General features: G+C 44.6%; 1 protein-coding gene across 3 annotated transcripts in view; it reads left to right on the top strand.

Moving 5' to 3' along the window:
- The first annotated feature begins 3,445 nt into the window (after positions 1-3,445).
- The window catches only part of CACNG3 (calcium voltage-gated channel auxiliary subunit gamma 3), an 85,130-nt gene continuing 67,855 nt past the window's right edge, over positions 3,446-20,720 (top strand). The window contains exon 1 of one of the 3 annotated variants that reach the window (XM_025916870.2): positions 3,446-4,605. In XM_025916870.2, coding sequence (XP_025772655.1) covers positions 4,395-4,605 — 211 coding nt within the window. In that variant the 5' untranslated portion in view covers positions 3,446-4,394. The remainder of the gene's footprint in view (positions 4,606-20,720) is intronic. The other 2 variants (XM_086692706.1, XM_086692707.1) reach the window with 2 other exon arrangements.

The raw sequence follows: 20,720 nt of genomic DNA, 5'->3' as shown, positions 1-20,720 counted from the left end.
AATTCTGTTCTCGCGGATCAGCAATCGCACATCTATCCTTTGTCTTCGGCTTCCATCCATTCCCCGCTTTTAGACCATCCATGACCAAGACCCAGGCAGATGCGGCTGTGTTTGCGGACCCCTCACTTCTGAGGGACTGCGGCATCGACCTGTTCTGCCCCTCTGTGGAGGGTCTCACCGAGCAATGGCCGGATGCCGGCCACACTCAGGAATGTTCGCAAGACTGTACTGCTGCCGTGGGCCCGAGACTGCGACCGGGTGCCAGCCCGCCCCAGAAAAAGTTTGCGCGACAGTGTAGCAGCAGTGTTTCAGGGTCTATGGCAAATCACAACACGCATCTGGCACCAGGCTTCACCCCCAGGGACTTTGTTCCAGCACCAGCGAAAGTGGTTTTTCTCCCGGGGCCACTGGAGCCTTGCTTTGGGGGGGACCCACACAGCCTCTACCAGATGTCCTCCCAGCAGGGGAACCGCCTTTCCTGTGTGGCCTGAAGAACACCGGACCCCACTGTGCTCCTGGGGATTCGCCCTTCTCACCAGAGCACCGCCAGGTATAGAGCTGCGGCGTTTCAGACTCTGCGCTCCCCCTGTTTATAGTCTTAATGAAATTTAAACCCTCTCCTTTCTCCTTTCTCCTTTTTAGTTCGGTCCCTGCGGCTGTTTCTACTTTTCCACTTTCTCTCCAGCTGCTACTGGGGAGTGCTTTTCCCATACTCTTCACCGGCTCCATCCTCTCTCCACCAGCTCCCTGCCCTCTGCGGCTTCTCTCTACCCCAGTTCACCTCTCTGCGCCGTGTACCTGCTGAGTTCTGTGGTTCAGGTTGTGCAGATTGTTGTGTTAATTCTCAGATCGGTTTTCTAGGTGTTGATCTGGTTGTATTTCATGGATGCGAGACACAAAAAAAAAACCTTCCATGCTGTTCTGCCATCTTGGCTCCTCAGATGTGATAGTGCTTTGAATCTCTTGGGTCCCAGATTGATCTGGTGAAAGAGCCCTCTAGTGGTAGAAATAAGCAATTAAATCTAAGCTTAGAAGCCGATTCTACGCGCCCATGGATATACCGCCTACACATTCAATTGAATGAAAGGATGAGGTCACCCCCTAGTAAGTGGGGAATCATCACGGGGAACTAACTGATGGCCCCCCTACCTCCACACTCCCACTCCAGGCAGGTGTTCTTACTTGCTTCAAATGCAGGTTCAGGACTTCCCACATTCTGTGATCAGCTTTGGTCCTGGGCAGAAGTTGCAAAGAGTGATCCTGCTTCATCAGGCCAAAGGTTCAGTATAAAGCTCCATCTTATAACACATGCCCCTTTCTTTCCCTCCTACTGTCTACAGTATCCTGATCTACAGTTATCACTTTCATCTGCCTGAGCTCCTGACTCTCCCCTCACTATTCCACAGTATCTTACTTGGATACCCAATTCCTTCTGCTGGACCTCCTGGGCACAATCACCTTAGCTGAAGCTGCTCTCATTTCACTGCAGGTCTGGTGAATGGAGTGACTAGAGCATACTCTCCTTAAGCCCAAAGTCACTGACCTCCCATCTACATGGCCCTGCTCTGGGAAAAGACCCTTCTCACCCTTACTGGACTAAAGGAAGAAAGAAACAGATCCTGGAATGGCTATTATGGTCATTTTTCAATTATTTTATATTATTTAATTTTCTGAGAGGAGGGAAGGAAAATTTGACTCATCTAATAACATCTCCCAGGAAAAAGCAACTTCATCTCCAAGTTACAGATAGCTTTTTCCTTGAAAAAGAAAAAAAAAAAAAAAAGCCAAAGCAGAACATTATAATAAGAAGCAAATTTCCTTTTTAAGAAAAAAATTAAGTCACTTATAGAAGGCCTTGGAGACCTTCCTCTGTTGTCTCTTACATTCTTTGGGAGTAAAGCTAGCTATGGTTCTGGGCCCAAGTTTATCTTTTTCATTTTGGTTATGTGGCAGATTTTTCATATTTCTACTTCCTGCCCATAAAACAGTATTTGTGAACCATGACATATGCATATGGAATTAAATACATATAGGTGCACAAACATATGCTATGCCTATACACAAGCATGCGTGCCCACCCATCCACACAGCTATGTATTTATAGCAAACATATTTACATGGCCCACAACAGTGTCTACAGGTACATGTATATATTTGCATGCATTCTTTTCTTCTGCCACAAATTCCCAGGCATTCAGAACTCCTAACTAAATTGAACACAGCACAGGTTAACATTTAAACACAATCACACCATGACCTTATATTCAAATCCATGTATGCACAGGTATGTTTATCTAACACCAAGAATCAAGTCTTCAAGTGACCTTAAACTGCCCCCCCCAATGTAGCAAAGTAACCAAGAAGTTGTGATTACATCTGAGAACTCTTCAATACATTACTGCTACTCAGTCGTCTGTATAGATGCTCTCAGACAGAGAGCCTGACTTGGCACCAGGAGACTATATGTGTTTGTGATTACCTTCCATTATATTTCTGTCCAGTTTAATAATACTCAAACATGACAGTTGGTAGTGGTCACATCTCAGAAACTGCAGAAACAACCCAAGCAGCCTCAATTCCAAACACCCAGCCTCCCGTCATGCCATAGGAAAATAATAATAATAACAATAATAATAATAATGGCATTTCTGTGGACTGTCATTAGTCAACTCTGTGTTCATGTGTATGCCAGAATAATAGTAATAGAAAGCTGGTCAAATGCTGATCATTTGCAACACTATTTTAAAGGGAGACTCTCACTAGCTTTCAAGTGTGCAATGGCATTTGCACTTTGGACTAACAAGGAAAGCAGACCTAACTTCACCTGCTTCATGGTCTAACTTAGACAAAAATGTAAACAAATGAACATTCCAGGGACTTTTGGAAAGAATTTGACATTTTTATTGACTATCCCACCTTGAATCCATCAACCCCCACCACCACAGATGTAAAGATGTTAAAGTATATGAGATCAAAGACCAATATCTCACACCCCATCGCCCCAAATCTGTGATATGCGTACAACAGAGTCTATATACGTTCAGTTCCTTCTGTCTTTTAGGAATACATGATCATATGTATATGAACAGTTCCGGGTCTGATCTGAGCACGTTGTCTCCGGTGTAAACGAGAGCTCCAGAGAAAGGAGGGTAGACATATTGGTTTGTTTTCTGGGGAGCCAAATTGAGACAGACTATACACAGATGTGCCTGTGACCACACTTTTTACCCGCCCGAGTAAGACATAGATCTGTCGCCGGGAGTTGCCGGTCCCTTTAAGAAGACTCGGTCTTCCCCAATGGGCTCCAGCGGCGCCCGCAGCAAAAGGCAAACTTGCCTGGCTCATTGGTGGGGGGAAAACGCCGCGCTGGGTGGGAGCTGAGAGCGCGCCAGAGTGCGCTGCGGGCTTCTTTCCCCTTCCCCTTTTCTTAACCCTTCCGGGAGCGGAGGAACAGGGTGTGCTGCAGCGCCGACGAGCCGGGGCGCTGACTGCCCTGGGCTCCGGAAACTTTGCGCGGAGCGTGGGATCGATCCGGCAGCCGAGCCGGCTGGCTGGCCTGGAAAGGGACTGGGGAAGGGCGGCGGGAGGGAGAACTGACCCTCCGGCACCCCAGCAATCTAGCCCCGACGCTGGAAAGGCAGGGGGTGCAACAGCAGCGGCTGCCAGGGAGCTGTCCCTTCAGCACCACGGACCTAAAGCTTGGGCGTTAGGGAGGCGGAGGCGGGGCAACAGGCGGGAGCTGTCCCTTCAGCACCGCAGACCTTTGCCCTCCGATGAAACCGGCCGGCCCCCGCCCCAGGACTCTGTCTTTTCTCCAGTTTGAGCGGGGGTGTCAGGAGCAGGCGGAGAGCTTTCCTGGGAGGCTGGGGAAGCAATGAACACTCTTCTCAGCGACTCGCCTCCCAGCAGTGCTATTTTTTGCCATCCGCCTTCACCCCCAGCACACGCGCTCGCACACACACGCACGCACGCACACACACACACATAGACCTCTCTGGATTTCTTTGCCTTGAGTCTCCCGGGGCTGTGAGGAGCCAGGCGCATCTCAAACCAAGCTGGCAGCTCCAGGCTCCGGAGCCATGCCCTGCACGGACCCTCATCTTTACCAAGCTCCTGAGGAATGAAAGGAACCCAGGGATCCTCAGAAGGCAGCAGTGATGTGGACCAACCCCCTGGAGCCTGCACCCTTCCAAGGGCCATAGGCGACCCAGGGAACCGGAGAGAGCTCCAGACAGGAGATCCCAGGTTTCCTAAAGTCTCTGTGGATGGTGACAAAAGGAGACCCGAATTTTTGGAAGAGCCTGCCCTAGGTTACCCAGCTGCAGAGTGATTTTCCCCTCTGGCATTGAACCTACCCCTCCAACCCCCAGCCATCCAGAGTACCATGAAGAATTATGAGGATGTGTGACAGAGGTATCCAGATGTTGATCACCACCGTGGGAGCCTTCGCAGCTTTTAGTTTAATGACCATTGCAGTGGGCACGGACTACTGGTTATATTCCAGAGGTGTGTGCAGGACTAAATCTACAAGTGATAATGAAACCAGCAGGAAGAATGAAGAAGTAATGACCCATTCGGGGCTGTGGAGGACCTGCTGCCTAGAAGGTATTTACAAAATTCCTCTCAGTGGCCCCAAATAATGCAGTTTCTGATATTATGATATTCCAGCGGGTGTTGGGGGAGATGGAGTGATGGGGAAAGAGGAATAGTTTGAATTATTGCTGAGAATGTGCAGATGTCCAGACTGTTTCCAGCAAGACAAATGCTGAGTGGGATGAAGGGGTTGGGTCTTGTTGATTGTTTATGGTTTAAGCTTCGTGAGATGCGATTTTGTGGCACTCTAGGCAGCTTCTGCAGTTGAGCAAAGTCTTCAAATCTAAAATTCCTAAGCATATTGTGAACTGCTTTGATCTGTGGCTTGAGATGGGGTCTTTGGCTCTGCTTAAATTGCCTTTCAGTGGAGGAGGGAGAGGGAGAAGGAGGAAGGAAGAGAGAGGGGAAGGGAGGGCAAAAGGGAGGGAGGACTGGAGGGAGGGAAAGGGAGAGAGAGAGAAAGAGAGAGAGAGGGAGAAACTGTGACCTAGGCTGGCACACTCTGAGCTATTTCCTTATTTCTAACATAGTCTTATCAGTTTCTTATGAGTTTGGTCTAAGTAGATATTTTCACGAACTTGCATTGCCAACAAGACTTAACATATGTGAACCCTTACACACGCACATGCACACACACATTTTAACAAAACTTCCTTACTAATAGATGTTTCACTGTTTGGGATCAAAACAAAACTGAAGGGGCGCCTGGGTGGCGCAGTCGGTTAAGCATCCGACTTCAGCCAGGTCACGATCTCGCGGTCCGTGAGTTCGAGCCCCGCGTCGGGCTCTGGGCTGATGGCTCAGAGCCTGGAGCCTGTTTCCAGTTCTGTGTCTCCCTCTCTCTCTGCCCCTCCCCCGTTCATGCTCTGTCTCTCTCTGTCTCAAAAATAAATAAATGTTAAAAAAAAAAAAAAACAAAAAAAACCAAAACTGAAGTGTTAGTATTTGGTATCCATCTGTTTTCTTTCTTAAGTCATCTCCAAACTCAACAAATATATTCCCATTACATTTGTATAAGATTGATTCTCCAAAAATCACAGCTTCTAATTTAAAAAATTGAAGATTTTTGCTCCAAATTATAACGAAGAGGACAGACACACTTCTAATTTAAAAAATTGAAGATTTTTGCTCCAAATTATAACGAAGAGGACAGACCAATTTTTAGAATGTCAAGCTCTTGGGTAGCCTGACTGATGATTAAACTCACTTTCACTACATGAAGAGTCACTCTCAGCATCACTGGGAAATGCCTGAATGTCAGTGGTAGCAAATAGGAAAATAGAGAAGAAAATCAAAGCTCTGTGGAGCTTATGTGCCTGAGGGAAGGCACTGGATTAGAGGGGCAAAAGGGAATTTTCTCAGGCTTCTGAGGAATCTGTGAAGCTTGTCACAGTGACGAGCAAGGAAATCTGGGTTTCCTGTATGTTCCCCTCCCTTGTTTGCCATTGGTTCTCCATGCCTGCATTCCCACTGGCTGGCATTTGTCAGGGCTTTTTGAGAACTTGCATTTATGTAAATCTCTTAGGAAATCATGCTATGACATCACTTGCTAGTGTAATATTGCATCATTCCCTGGCCTTCTTCCCATGTCCTCACACTCTGAACAACTGCTCTCCTGACTGTAGCACTACTACCATTGATTCTGTTTCCAACACAAATTTGCAACTGGTGGGAATCCCAGGTAGGAAAAGACTACTTTAAATGCAACAAAGATCATTGTACTTGAAGCCAGAAGACCTGGGTAATGCTGCAAACTATGCATGTGACCTTGGCTAAGACATTTACCTACTCCAACCCTCAATTATTAATCTGGGAAATGATTAGTTTGGAATAGGTAGTCATGAATTAGCACTATCCAAAGCTCTTATTTTATCCAGGGTACTGATGGAAATTTTAGAATAATTATTTCCCAAACATTGACAAAAATCTAAAGTTTGTGATCATTGGTGATCAGATATGGTGAAGTCATTTACCTTAGGGAAGTTCCATAGTTCCCTTTCCTATATTGACAACAAAGAATTGAGTTATCTTTTGTAAAGTTGTGATTTGGTGGATGTTTTGATGTATACATGGTTCTAGGGATGGCATAAAAAATCTGAGTCAAACAAGGTACATATGTAGACCATGCTTCAGTTATTTCTGATTCTTCTGCCTCTTGGAACTAACCTTGGAATGCAGAATTAAACACCAATTTTGGCTTCCCCTGTTAGGGCCTAAAATCCCTGAATCCTTGCTCAGAATTTCTCAACTGATGGTTTCTCTTTTCTCCAACATCATGTCCTACACCCACAGTTTGCACAAGGAATTGGAATCCCACCCAGGCATTCTGTGGGCTTAGTGGGAGAAGTGAGAATTTGAATCAAGATGGAACTAGATGAATCTAAGATATGTTTTTAGGTGAATTCTTTGGAGAAAATTTGTTGCAGTCTTCATGCAACTTGACCCAGCTATACTTTTTTTTTTTTTTTTTACATTTTTGAAGTATTAAATACAGTAAGATGCATGAACTTGAATGAATCACAGTGAATTATTAGCTATGTGTACACCTGTAGAACTACCACCTAGATGGACCTGGATGAAAATCTGAAGCCAAGATTTTTCTTTGTGTATGAATATAGCAAATGTTCAAGGAATTTTCAGGAACCTCTGATCTCCTGCATGAGAAGACACATGCAGTAGGCAGCATTCATCCTGTGGAATAAAGCTGCATACCCATCTCTCATTCAGGATCCCTTGTCTCCCAGAGTCTCGACATCCTCACTTTTCTGGTCTTTTAGTGTCAAAGGATAACTGGAGGTCTTGTAGCTCAGTTTTCCCTAATATCAAATTAGAAGAGTCAGTTCATCCACACTTTTTTAAGAACCATGAGAGAATGTGACTATTTTGTCCAAAAGAGAATGCTTGGGAGGGACATGACAGCTGTCTGCAAATATCTGAAGAGTTGTCATATGGAAAGGAGATTTGAAATGTTCTCTGTGGCCTCCAGAGGGTAGAAGTAAGAGCTAGAGGAAAATAGGTGTTACCTCAATATAAATAACTATGCAGTGTGGAATGGGGAGCTTTAAGAGGTTATGAGTTCTCCACCACCAAAGATATTCAAGGATAATGAAACTACATCAATGTTTCCAAACTTGGCTAAATCATCAGAATTACATGGGCCGCTTAAAAAAAAAAAAAAAAAAGATTATGAGGCCTCACAAGTAGATTCTCTGCTTCTATAGGTCTGTAGTGGATCACTGGAATCTAAATTTTCTGAAACTCCTCTAAGTCATTATGATGTTAAAAGCAACAAGTATTGACTATTTACAACGGGCCTGGCAAGATTACATGAGTTAAGAAGGATCACATCACTCAAGTGAGAGAAGGGATGTTTCCACTTTTCATTTCTATAACTCACCAGAATGTCATTTATATTTAGTACTTACTATATGCTAGCACTGTTCTCACAATTTTGAAAAATTAACTTTTTCCTCTTTAAAGGAGCTCATTGATGTAGGCATTGTTATTGTCCTCATTTTTTAAAGTTTATTTTGAGAGGGAGAGAGAGTGGGGAGGGACAGAGAGAGAGGGAGAGAGAAAATCCCAAGTGGGCTCCGCGCTGATAGCACAGAGCCCGATGTGGGGCTCGATCTCACAACCGTGAGATCATGACCTGAACCGAAACCAAGAGGCGGATGCCTAACCGACTGAGCCAACCCAGGCACCCATGTTATCCTCACTTTATAGATGAAAACTGAGGCCTAGACAAACTATATGACTTGCCTGAGGTTATATACCTAAACCCAGCAGGCCCTACTTCACCTTAGCCATGTTTCTTCTCAGAGCATTTGCTAGAGAACATTAATTCATGCTCCAGTGGATAGGTTGCTACTGCTACAAACATTAGCTCGTGAGAATGCCCAGACACATGGGTTTTTCCATTCAGAAGTGTCAGGTCCCGGAACACTCAGCATGCCTGTGCAGCATCTGCAGGAGTGCAGGAGACATCAGACAGGCACACACTCAGAGACAGCAAAGGACACGTTTTGAATGAAAAAAAAAAAAAAAAAAAAAAACAATCGACCTATGTAGAGACACCCACACTCAGAAAGCAGAACGAATGCCTGACTCATTATCTGGAAAGCACGCAAGGCATTCACAAAGTAGGGCCCCAACTTGCTGCGTGTTTTCAATGGCAGCATGTGCATTTGAATGAGAACACGTTCAATGCATGATTCTCTCATTAAGACCTCTTGAAGTCTGAGACACAGTCAAAGTGATATATTTACATAATGGAAAGACCACTGGCCTGGTAGCAAGGAACCCCAAGGACTCATCACATTTCTGTCGCTAACAGTTCTGTGAATTGTACATGTTATTTTCCTCCCTTGAGCCTCAGTTTATCCAATTCTGAAATGAAAGCCCCAGGTAAGATTAAGGAGTAACAAATCTAAATGTCCATGCAGATGAAGCAGGTAATATAACATTTGGAACAGGGATTTCCCTGTCCTCTTAATTCTGTGGTGGGTGAGGGGGAAGTAATTGCATTTGAGAAGATCTATAGTAACTGAAATGTGGTCTCAGGGTGGGGCAACAGAGAGTGGTGGGGACTGAGGCAAACCAGAGAGAAGAATCCCCCATCTAAGGGACAATTACTATGGGACTTGAGTTGATTTTTACTCTGGGCCGATGTGTACCAAATTCATCCCAATATTCCAAATATTAAAAAGCCAGTTGTAAGATCTCTTGATTTTTAAAATATGGGCAACTAGGGGCTCCTGGGTGGCTCAGTTGGTTAAGTATCCAACTTCAGCTCAGGTCATGACCTTGTGGTTCACGAGTTCAAGCCCCGCCACATTGGGCTCTGTGCTGACAGTTCCAAGCCTAGATAGGGCCTGCTTCAGATTCTGTGTCTCCCTCTCTCTCTGCCCCTCCCCACTCATACTCTGTCTCGTCTCTGTCTCTGTCTCTGTCTCTCTCTCTCTCTCTCTTAAAAATAAACAAACACTGAAAAAAATTTTTTAAGTAAATAAAATGTGGGAAACTAAATTAAAACAATTTTTAATGCAGTGCCTGCCAAGCCAAACTTACCTTATTGTTGAATTTGATCCATAGGCTGCCAGTTTTGAGCCCTGGAAATTATCTAAAAGTCCTTTTTAATCTAAATTTCTGATATTTTTGTATTTTATTCCTGAATTGTTCTCCATTAGTCAGTGATCACTTTTTCAATTCATTGAAAAAAATGCTTACGAAGAAAATAAAGCCCACTTAGCTTTTAGGACAAGGAACTTAAAATGACAGAAAAGAGTTTCAACAAAATGCTATTTCTGCTACAGATGGGCCTGAATGACATCAAACATCTGGCTGAAAAACTGAAAAAAAAATTAGCCAGTCATTAGAAGTTCCCCTATATTTCCAAATCTCCAGATGGTTGACTTTTTCAGCCAGATGGGGTTGCAGCTTTATTTATGTGTTCAGAAGCCTTCGGGGAAGCTGCAAAGATGTGATTGAGGACAGGGATGAGAGAAGGGTGTAACGTTTGTTGAGTATTTCCCATGTGCCAAGCTCTGTGCTGGGTGCTCTCGCATATGGTAACTCATACTTTTCATATTTCCTAGCTCCCTCCAATAGAATATAAGGACAGGGATCCTTGGCTGTTGGGAGCCCTGGTCTATCTCTAGAGCTTAGGAACAGTACCAACCAGTCACTTCTGCTCCTCCTCTCCTAGATCTGATGCAGTACCTTCCCTGAGACGTGGGTACAGAATGCTCTCTCTTCCTTACTCTTGACCTCCTTCCTGTTCCTTTCCCTGCATGCTTCTTCTTTGTCCCTAAAGCCCAAGAGGCAAATAGAGGAGAGAAGTGGACTGGAGCTTTAAGGCAGGATGGGGGTGAGTAACTATGCCTGTGTTTGTAGGGCCAGTCAGGATTGGGGAGGTGGCAGAGGTTGAGGTGTGAGCATGATAACATTCAACTAGAACATGTCTGTATGGCCATATTGCTTGTTAAAATGTTGAAATACTTTCCTACTTCTTGGTAAACAGCATCTGGCCCAAGTCCCCCATCAACCCTCCCCCTTCCACCACCACTGTAGCTACCCTAGCCTATCCTGGAACCTCCCAGACATCTATGAGGTTTGTCCAGTAAAGGGTTAAGACCCAGCCCAGCAGGGTCCATCATGATCCTGCCCCAGCCCTACGGAAGCATCTATTCTGACTGGTCTCATGTCTTACCGGTGATTAAATATTCTGAATCTTATTCCTAAGTTCTATCATTGGTGAAAAGGACTGACTCCTCTTCCTTCTACCTGAAACCAGCCCCCCTACCATCCTACTCATTCAAGGAAGTAGATGATTTGAAAGTAATTCTGTTTGCTTCATCACTTGACATTTTATTTTCTGGATTAGAAAAAAAGGCAAGTGATCTGAGTTCCAAGGTTGGGTAACCAGTGTAGGTTATTAGCATGGTGACTAGTGGGCTTACTGGTATCCATCAAGAAAAAATAAAACAAGAAAAAAAAGCCCCCAAAAAGATAACTGTATCCTTTGAATGTTCTCTTAGAGCAGTTTCTAACAATCTTACCGAAGGGGTCATCGGATTCTCTAGGGGAATGTAATTTTGTTTGACTTAAGTTTCATTACAGATTCAGGGTCAGTGGTATAGTTAGATGTTTACTTGTAGAAACGTGGAAAGATGCAAATTAATTTGCTCATTAGAGGTGCAAATGATTTCTGTTCATTAGAAGACATAACCCCAAATGTTGTAGATTTATTGCCCTTTCTCTAGAACATGAATCAGTTTCCTAACTTGACAATCTTACTTCAGAATTTTTTCCCTGAAAAATATATATAACATCCCCCTTTGAACTAGCTTTGTCATTCTGCCAGTTCTCTCATTGAGGAGTTGAATAAAACTTGACATGAGCTCATTGTATATTTTAGGAAAATTATGTTTCTAACCATTTAAAAATTATACTCTGACATGTGGAAGTGCCCCCCCCCCAGTGACACCAGTGTTTCTGAGGCTAAAGAGAAGCCCACAAAACTCCAATGTTGTTTTTCTTTTTCCTCCATCCACACGACCCTGCCAAAGCCCACTTTTTCACTGTAGGAGCAAATGGGCCTTTAATCATTAATGCACTGTTCTCTGACCACAGAGAACATGGGATAACAGCAAGGGGCTTGAGATCAGATAGACTTGGGTTCTTACCTGGATCCTGCCGTTTATTGCCTGCAACACCTGGGAAGATGCTTAACCTCTGATCATGAGTTTCCATACCTGTAAAATGAAGAAACACAGTAGCAAGCATTTTCAACTATTTGTATTTTTATGCTTCTTACAGTTCCTTTATTCCTTCATACCTCTAAATAATATGTTGACCAGTAGTCCTTAATTCATCCTGTAAAGATAATACCCATGTGCAAAGACAAACGATAAGCTAGCTTTCTTATACCACCTCCCTTTCTCCTAAATACTTGTGGTTTTTTAGTGAGTCACCTGTGGCTCCAAGAAGAATCTTTTATAAAGATTGAGGGTGCCTGGAAAAAAGAGAGACTGGCATCACATTCCTGGTTTGGACGTTACTTGTGTGCCTATTTGGGCAGGGAAGTTGGGGGAGACACCAGGCTGAGAGAGGGAATGACACTGGGCCAGCCTTTTTGGAATGGGGAGGTTCAGTGGGTTGTGTGGAACTGGTGAATAGGTGAGCGTGAGCCATTTGGTCAGTATCCCACCCAAGAGAGCCATCCATTAGGCAAGCAGACCCTAGTTAGAGCTACATGATGTTCACAAAGATGTTGCCCTGCACAGGGCTGCTGGGCCTGGGGGTGAAGCAAGGACTGAGAGTCATCTCCTGCTGCATTCCCCAAACCCTGCACCTTGGCCCAGAGCTGAGTCCATCCAAAGGGAAGAAGTCCTTTCGAAAGTGGTCACAGGAGCGTGACCACAGGACCACAGGAGCTGCTGGTCCAGCAGCGTGGAGCCATGAGTTTCCAGTGTCGGAAGCCAAGTGGGAGGGAAGAGACTGGATCAGATTCAGATACCCCACATCAGAGAGGGAAGTTGCAGTGGGAAGGCCTCCAGTAACCAATGCATGTGTCTCCACAAGACAGACAACACGTAGGTCCCCGCCACGCAGAGAACCCTGACCGTCAGTGTTAGCTGGCGAAGCAGTAACAACAAATAGTAAAGGTTTATACCTTCACCAAGTTGAGTAAAGTAACATTTTGGCCTTCTTTTCTTTCTGCTCCCGGCCACAGCATACTGAAGGTGCTAGAAGCTAAAAGAGGGACGAGGGACGCCTGGGTGGCTCAGTGGGTTAAGCGTCGGACTTCAGCTCAGGTCATGATCTTGTGGTTTGTGGGTTCGAGCCCCGTATCAGGCTGTCTACTGACAGCTCCAAGCCTGGAGCCTGCTTCGGATTCTGTGTCTCCCTCTCTCTCTGCCCCTCCCCCACTGACACACTGTCTCTCTCTGTCTCAAAAATGAATAAATGTTAAAAAAAATTTTTTTAAGAGGGACAAACATGGATAGAGCATTGCAATCTGGAAGTTTTAACAGGCACAAGTGACTGGAAAGTTTTGACATCTGCCCAAAATATCATTAAGGAAATAAGAAATTAGATATAACACAGTTGAAAGCTAAAATAAAAGTTACACACTTACACTCCACTCATTTGACACTCTTCAATAGACAGGGTATATATCCTCATGCTTTGTCTCTAAAATTCTGGAAGCCGAAAACACAGTAGTATATATCTACCATGATACGTAACTATATCTCAGGGGTTGGCAAACTATAGCCCATGGGCCAAATTCAGCCCTTTTACTATTTTTGTACAACCCACAAACTAAGAATGTGTTGTACATTTTTAAGTAGTTGAAAAAATTAAATAATATCCAATAATATTTCATGACACATAAAAATGATGAGAAATTCAAATTTAAGCATCTGTACTTCTGAACGTTGCCAATAAAAATTTTATGGAAATTTGTTTTCTCTCTTGTTGCATATGTACCTACATAGTATCCTCAATTTTGCTGCTTGGCCTGCAAAGCCTAAAATATTTACTGTCTGGCCCTTTACAGAAGAAGTAAAGTTTGCCAACTCCTGTTATATCTCACTGGAGAGGCATGTAGGAATCCATAACAACATTTTATTTCTGGAAGTAGCCTTTGTTTTCTCAAGAATATTGGGGGCGGGGGAGCCTGGGTGGCTCAGTCGGCTGGGCGTCCGACTTCGGCTCGGGTCATGATCTCACGGTTCGTGGGTTCGAGCTCCACATCAAGCTGTGTGCTGACTGCTTGCTCAGAGTGTGGAAGCTGCTTCAGATTCTGTGTCTCCTTGTCTCTCTCTGCCCCTCCCCTGCTCGTGCTCTGTCTCACTCTGTCTCTCAAAAATAAATAAATGTAAAAAAATAGTCTTTTTCATAAAAGAATATTGGGTCGGGAGAGGTGGTTGTACTACTTGCCTTCATCATAGACTCTTCATCTCACCAGGTATTCTGTGCATCCTCTTCTCTTTCTGGGAGAACTGGCACTTAATTCTTTGCCCAGGTAGTACTTCACTTCTTCCTGAGACTTGGAGAGGGTGGAAGAAAGTCCGTGAGATCCTTCCCTCTTAAAGGTCTCCAGGAAAATGCAACCCCTGCCCAGGTATGCAGGGAACAGCATCTGTCAGCGCTGGCAAAAGGGGGAAACTTTAGGAGCCAGTGTTCTGATGGCAGTGGAAAGAACAGGACCCTAGAGACTAGGGTGAAGGTGGAGTCAATCATAGATGGCTACTGAGTAAGTGAGGGTAAAGAAACCGATGTCCACAAAAAACAGGCAGCTGGTATTGGAAGTCTAGACAGCAGTTCCCCTCCATTTGCTCTATACATGAGGTTCAGTAGTTCATGAAACTTGAAGAAAAATGTTATGTAAATACGTGCTTTTAAGGAGAGAGTTGCATCCTCCAAAATGTTAAGGATCAGTATTGTAGAGCTTAGGTCAGAGGTGAAACCAGGCATGACCTTAGGATCACCTAAACATAGGTGGAAATTGAAGACATGAAAGCACACAAGAAGGGCCAGAGAAAAGCCAATGAATATAAACAGGGAAAATGACAAAACCCTAGGGAGCACTGACTCTTAGGGGGCAAGGAGCAGAGGGGCTGGTGAAAATTGGAAAGAAAAGCAGAGATTGAAGAAGTTGTCAGGATTTGACTAGCATTTTAAGGGTCTCTTGAGGCTTGCTCCAAAATGATGTAGATGAACAGTAAAGTCTAGACTAGCAGCTCTCCAGCCCAAGAGGCTTGCATAAGAGGCCACACCTCCAGGATAGGCCTGCCCTCCCTCCTGGAATCAGGAAACGGGGCAGGTGTCAATTATAGATCCTGGGGACTGCTTCCAAGGAAGCTGGAAAAGGAGATGCTGGGCCATGAGAACCCGGAAGGGCCAAGGAAATAAGAAATAACTGACACTTAACGAACGCCTTGCGTGTACCAAGCTACGATTACTGGGGCCGACTGAATGTTCACGTCTGGGCTAAATCCTGAGCGTTTATTTACTTACTTAACAGACACATACCATAGAGGCGCCTCAGTGGCCCTGTGGTCATGATCTCACGGTTTGTGAGTTCAAGCCCTACGTTGGGCTCTGTGCTGACAGTGCAGAGCCTGCTTGGGATTCTCTCTCTCTTCCTCTCTCTCTGTCCTTACCCTGTTCATATTCTCTCTCTCTCTCTCTCTCTCTCTCTCTCAAAAATAAATAAATAAACTTAAAAAAAACCCAGACACATACTATATACCAGCCACTGTTCTAAGTGAGTGTTTGACAAATATGATTTGATCCTTGTTACTTCTTCAGGAGGTAGATACTGTTTTTATCCCCATTTTGCAAAGGAGAGAATGGAGACCCAGAGAGTCCATGGTTAGTAAGAAGCAGAGCTGGTATTCCAACCCTACCCTGTGCTGCCTTTCATGACTGTACTCCATGCACTTGGATAAGCATTTAGGGTAAATAGATGCAACTCATAATAGTCCTGTGTACTGTTAGCAGACCTGCTCCACCCACAAGGAGACTGAGGCTCATAGAAGTAACTCGCTTGCTTTGGGTCACCTGCCAATGTGATCGCCAGAAGCTTCACCTGAACCACCACACTGCACTGCCTTTATTGAAGGGCCTGGGGCCTGACGGACAGGTCTCTTCCAACCAGCTCACTCCTGTGCCAAGGAGTATTTGGTGTTAGTCACTGGCTCTGAGCCATTCAACAACAGAAACAACTGTGAAAAAGAATTATCCCAACCTTCCCCAATGTTTACTCTAAATCCAGCAAGGTCAAGGAAAAGAAATGGTAAAGCTAACAAGATTCAGATACTGTAGCACTGGGCTTCTGAGAAACACCACCTCTTTAAATCAAATGTAAATTTAAAAAAATTGTTTTTAATGTTTATTTATTTTGAGAGAGAGAGATAGTGTGTGTGTATGTGTGTGTGCAGGAGCAGGGGAGGGTCAGAGGGAGAGGGAGAGAGAGAATCCCAAGCAGGCCCCATGCTCTGCACAGAGCCCGATGTGGGGCTTCATGTTGCAACCGTGAGATCATGACCTGAGCCAAAATCAGTAGTCAGACGTTCAACCGACTGAGCCACCCAGGCGCCCTGTGATGTGTGTGTGTGTGTGTATGTGTGTGTGTGTGTGTGTGTGTATTTTTTTAATGGCAACACCAATGGTTTGGAAGTGAGAAGAACAGAGTTTCTTAAAGAACCTGATTAGATGCAAGTAAGCAAACCACTGGAGATCGTTGCATCTTCTACATTGCACTTGAGTGTCTGCAAACTTGGGGAAGCCACTAGGTTCATGGCTGTCCCACTTCCTGAGGAGTACACTGGGACCCATCATTTGTTTGACTTCTTTGAGCTTTCGCCTCTGTGTCAGGCAGGAATCAAGTTCTGGTGTAGATTGCTGTTACTTCGGGATCTGCAGCCTGATTCTCACGCAGCACTCAGAAAGGCGGAAATATATATATATATATATTTTAATGTTTATTTATTTTTGAGAAAGAGAGAGAGTGGGGAAGGAGCAGAGAGAGGGAGACAGGATCCTAAGCAGGCTCCTTGCTGATAGCAGAGAGCCTGATGTAGGGCTCAAAATCACCAAAGGCAAGACCATGACCTGAGCTGCAGGCAGACACTTAACCGACTGAGCCACCCAGGCACCCCTGAAATCATCTTCGAGGAGCACAAACACCCACTAGATATGCAGCAGACCAATACACCACCAGGCCTGGGTCTTGATGACCTTGGGCTTGGAGAGGACAGAAGTGGGCACCTAGGATGAGATTGGGGCAGGCCAAACCTGACACCATGTATCTACCTTTCAGCCTGTGCGTTTTAAGAAATATTATCAAATAGCTCTACCCACCACATTTTGCTGAACCACCTAGAACTGGAACATACTAGATACTCAATAAATATTCATTGAATTTGTCGCTTCAGGGTGGGTAATTCAATTACCTTGAGCTTCTCCTGGTGAACCCATGCTAATCCCTACCAGTCACTGTTCTGCTCTTAAGCGTTCACAAACCACTTTTAAAATAATGTATCCTATAATCTCTGCCATGACTGTTAGCAATTCAGTAAGCGTGTCTTTTGAGGAAGACTGACGTCACTATGTTGAATATCTCAACATTATTTGTCTGTCCCTTATTTCCCATCTTTTCCCTCAAAGATTATCCAGAGTAGTTCAATAGTCTCGTTTCAAATTCTTGCAATACTCTGGGTGCACACTCGGGGAGAGAAAAAAGTAAATACATGTTGTGGGGACATAGTGTGCACAAATCCATCAGACCCTGTTCCCATCCCTTGTGCTTCAGGTTCTATGTATATTCAGTTACCTGCGTGTTTAGGAAATGGTATCTCCACCACTCTGTATTCCGTGGCATATGCCATTCAGCATGAGGCAAAGCTGTCTTGCAATACAATAACACCCACCTGTTAAAATAGTTCCAAAAATCATGGGTAACTGTTGAAGTGTCTTCCACATCTCAGCCATTGCAAAATTCTGCTTCACCTGTGGAAGCTGGTTTTGGCATGCCGCGGTCAATACAGATGTGTATTTACAACAAATCGTTTTGACCCTTTGCAAATTACAGGACCACAGGACCAATTAGCGGTTTATCAGCTGAAAATGCCTTAAAATATATACTACCATGTAAGTCCTGGTTTTTCAAAATAGTACTTTTCACCAGAGATGAATCCGGCTTGTGATCAAAATGCTCTAAGTGTTTAGAGAAATAAAAAGATCAAATCAACAGGCAATGATGTTAATCTCAGTCAAAGGTCTGCTGCACAGCATAATAATTGCTCTTCTCTGCTTTTTCGCTCTGTGGTGAGTGATGGCTCAGCTCCCGTGTGCTGGGGGGATGGCAGGGGTTAGGTTCCAAGAGATCATAAGGTCTGAACCAAGGAAAATTCATGCTGGGCCACCTCCAAAGATGATTTTCCAGTCACAGTCCCTGGGGCTGAGCTGCGAGCCCATCCCTTTAGCCTAGGTAATGGAGAGTCCCAGCCCAGCACTAGGGACTTTCTCCAAACTGTCCAAAAGCTGGAAGATGCACTGGAGCAGGAAGGAGGGTGAAAGTGTAGTGTGATCAAGGTGGGCTTCCCTGAGAAGGTGACATTTAACCCCAGGTATAAAGGAGATGAGGAGCCAAGCCAGGCAGCTACTGGGAGAAAGATCATTCCAGACAGGGGGAAAAAAACAGCAAGTGCAAAGGCCCAGTGGTGGGATGTGACTGGGGTGCTCAAGGAGCAAGGGAGCCACTGTGGCTGAAGAGGATGAGCTCAGAGGAGCAAGTACATCAGTCGAGGGAGCTAGATACCAGATTGTATAAGGCCTTGAAAGATGTTGTAAGAACTTTGACTTTGACTCTGGCTGAACTGGAAGGCTTTGGAGGTTTTAAGCCCACAACTGACATGTTCTTCAGTTTGCCACGGTCTGGGTTTCCTCCTCAATGGAGTTCTTTGCTGCTTGATAAAAGGAGTGCTTTGTCCTGTGACCTCCCTGGCTTCCTGTGGGCACGAACTTCGACCCTAGTCTTCTAAGTTTTTGCCTCACCTTGCCCTGGTGCTTCTAGAAAACTGGTCACAGTGGAATAGCACCTCTTCACCCTCATCTTACCTCTTCCCCTGAAAGCAAGCTCTTGGCCCCTTACTGTTTTCAGTATTGTATCTCTTATTGTGGGGAAATGGGGTGGATGATAGTGACACGGAAGTTTCTAACGTTGAGCGAATCTTGCAAAATTCTTAGACTCACCCCTCCCAGTGGGCAGCCCCTCCTAACTCAGATCCTCGCCCTTCTCCAGCCCAGGCTAACGCCTCCTCCCGGGCTGGTCCCTCTTCTCACCCTGGAGATCCCATGGGAGGTGGGAAGTGAGTGGTTTGCAGCCGGGGCAGACCCATCCTGGATCCCCTGCTCTCCAAGTCCTTAGCGAGCACTTACTGTGTTCTAGGTGCTGAGGACTCAGCAGAGAGTAAAGGAGCCAAGTTCTCATCTTTGGTAAGTCCAGAAATGCGTAGGAAAGATGCTGAGAGAGTGTATCCAGGTGAACAGACCAGGATGTCTCTCGGACCAGATGACTCTCAGAACATGGAGCAAGGGTCCTGTATTAGTCACGGGGAGAAGGGGCTTGCCACAGAACGTTCTCTTCGGGCTTGTATGTCTCCAAGGAGCCTGACCTACAGTAAGGGCTCAAAACACATTTGCCAAATGCACTCACTGAAAGGCTGTGTAGGTCACACAGAGGAGAACTGACTTCTCCTAAGTGCTGGGGGCTGGAGTAGAAACGAATTCAGAGTTCCTGGTTTCTTATCCTTAAGCAGAGGGGAAAGAAAGCAGGACAATAGCCTACTTCTAGAAAAATCCATGGAGACAAATTGAGTGACTACACACATTGGTTAAAATTTTAAACTGTCTTTAAAAAAAAAAAACCTGGATATTTGATTTTTGTCATGTTTTTTGAGTGGCATATTTTTCTTACTGTATTTTCTTAAAACACTGGTAACATACAAGTAACACAAAACGCATTCTCAATATTAACTTTTAAAACAAAACAGGCCAGGCAAGCTTTCCTCTGTGCTGGATCCACATCACTGGAATCTCATCCCCTTGCCCCGAAAGGACTATTACTTCCAGTTTGGTGAATTTGTAATAAATATCATTTCCCTGTCTTTGTGCTGTACTGTGTGAAAGAGATGGGAAAGGGTGTGTTTTTCTCCTCCGGTTCAAATTCTTCACAATTTACTCAAAAAGCTTTTAAAAATTATCTTATAATTTATGAAGGCATTTAATCATGCGCATTATGTTTAAAATTAGATCATGTAGAGGCGCCTGGGTGGCTCAGTCAGTTAAGCATCCGACTCTTGATTTCAGCTCAGGTTTTGATCTCAGGGTCATGAGTTTGGGCCCCGCGTTGGGCTGCTCGCTAGGCATGGAGCCTACTTAAAAAATTAAATCATCCAGAAGGGCTTTTAATGACAAGCATCTGCCTCAGGGGTGCTTACTCCCCCTACCCCAAGTTCTCTTCCTCAGAGCAAGATTTTTGTTTCCTCTTTAACCATTTCTGATTTGGTTCTCCCAGTGGTTACATCTGTATGTCTAAATAACATGTTTATCCTCTATTTCTTGATTTACAATCTATCGACTTCCTGCCATAATAGAGGAGGATTAGCTAAATCACTCCACCCTCTGTATTGATTACCTTTCCAATTTCTAAAGATAACATAAATCTTTATTTCTTTCCCCATCCACCTTGGATAGAAGGTCTCAGCTTCCCCTTTCTGGAATGACGGTGTCCACATTGTCCCTTCCACTCACCCATATCTGTTAGTTGTATTTTTACTTTTACATTGTCAAGAATTCATCCTGTTTGCATTTTGTTCTGTATCTATGCCAGTGCCTCCCATGCTGGGGCTACAGGTCGATTCTGAAGTTTGAAAGCCAATGAAATTATTATGATTAGGTGGACAATGTTCAGTGCAAATCTAAGTTGTTTTCTAGGATTTCATTTTCCTTTTTGTGGTTTCAATGTCACAGTCTCATAGCCATTCAAAAAAAAAAAAAAAAAAAAAAAAAGGTCCAAATGGAATCTTTTTTTTCTAACACTTAACCAGTTG

Source organism: Puma concolor, chromosome E3 (assembly GCF_028749965.1).
Source record: "Puma concolor isolate L17-30 chromosome E3, mPumCon1.1.hap2, whole genome shotgun sequence".
Lineage (NCBI taxonomy): Eukaryota > Metazoa > Chordata > Mammalia > Carnivora > Felidae > Puma > Puma concolor.
This window is presented reverse-complemented; position numbering and strand designations above follow the sequence as displayed.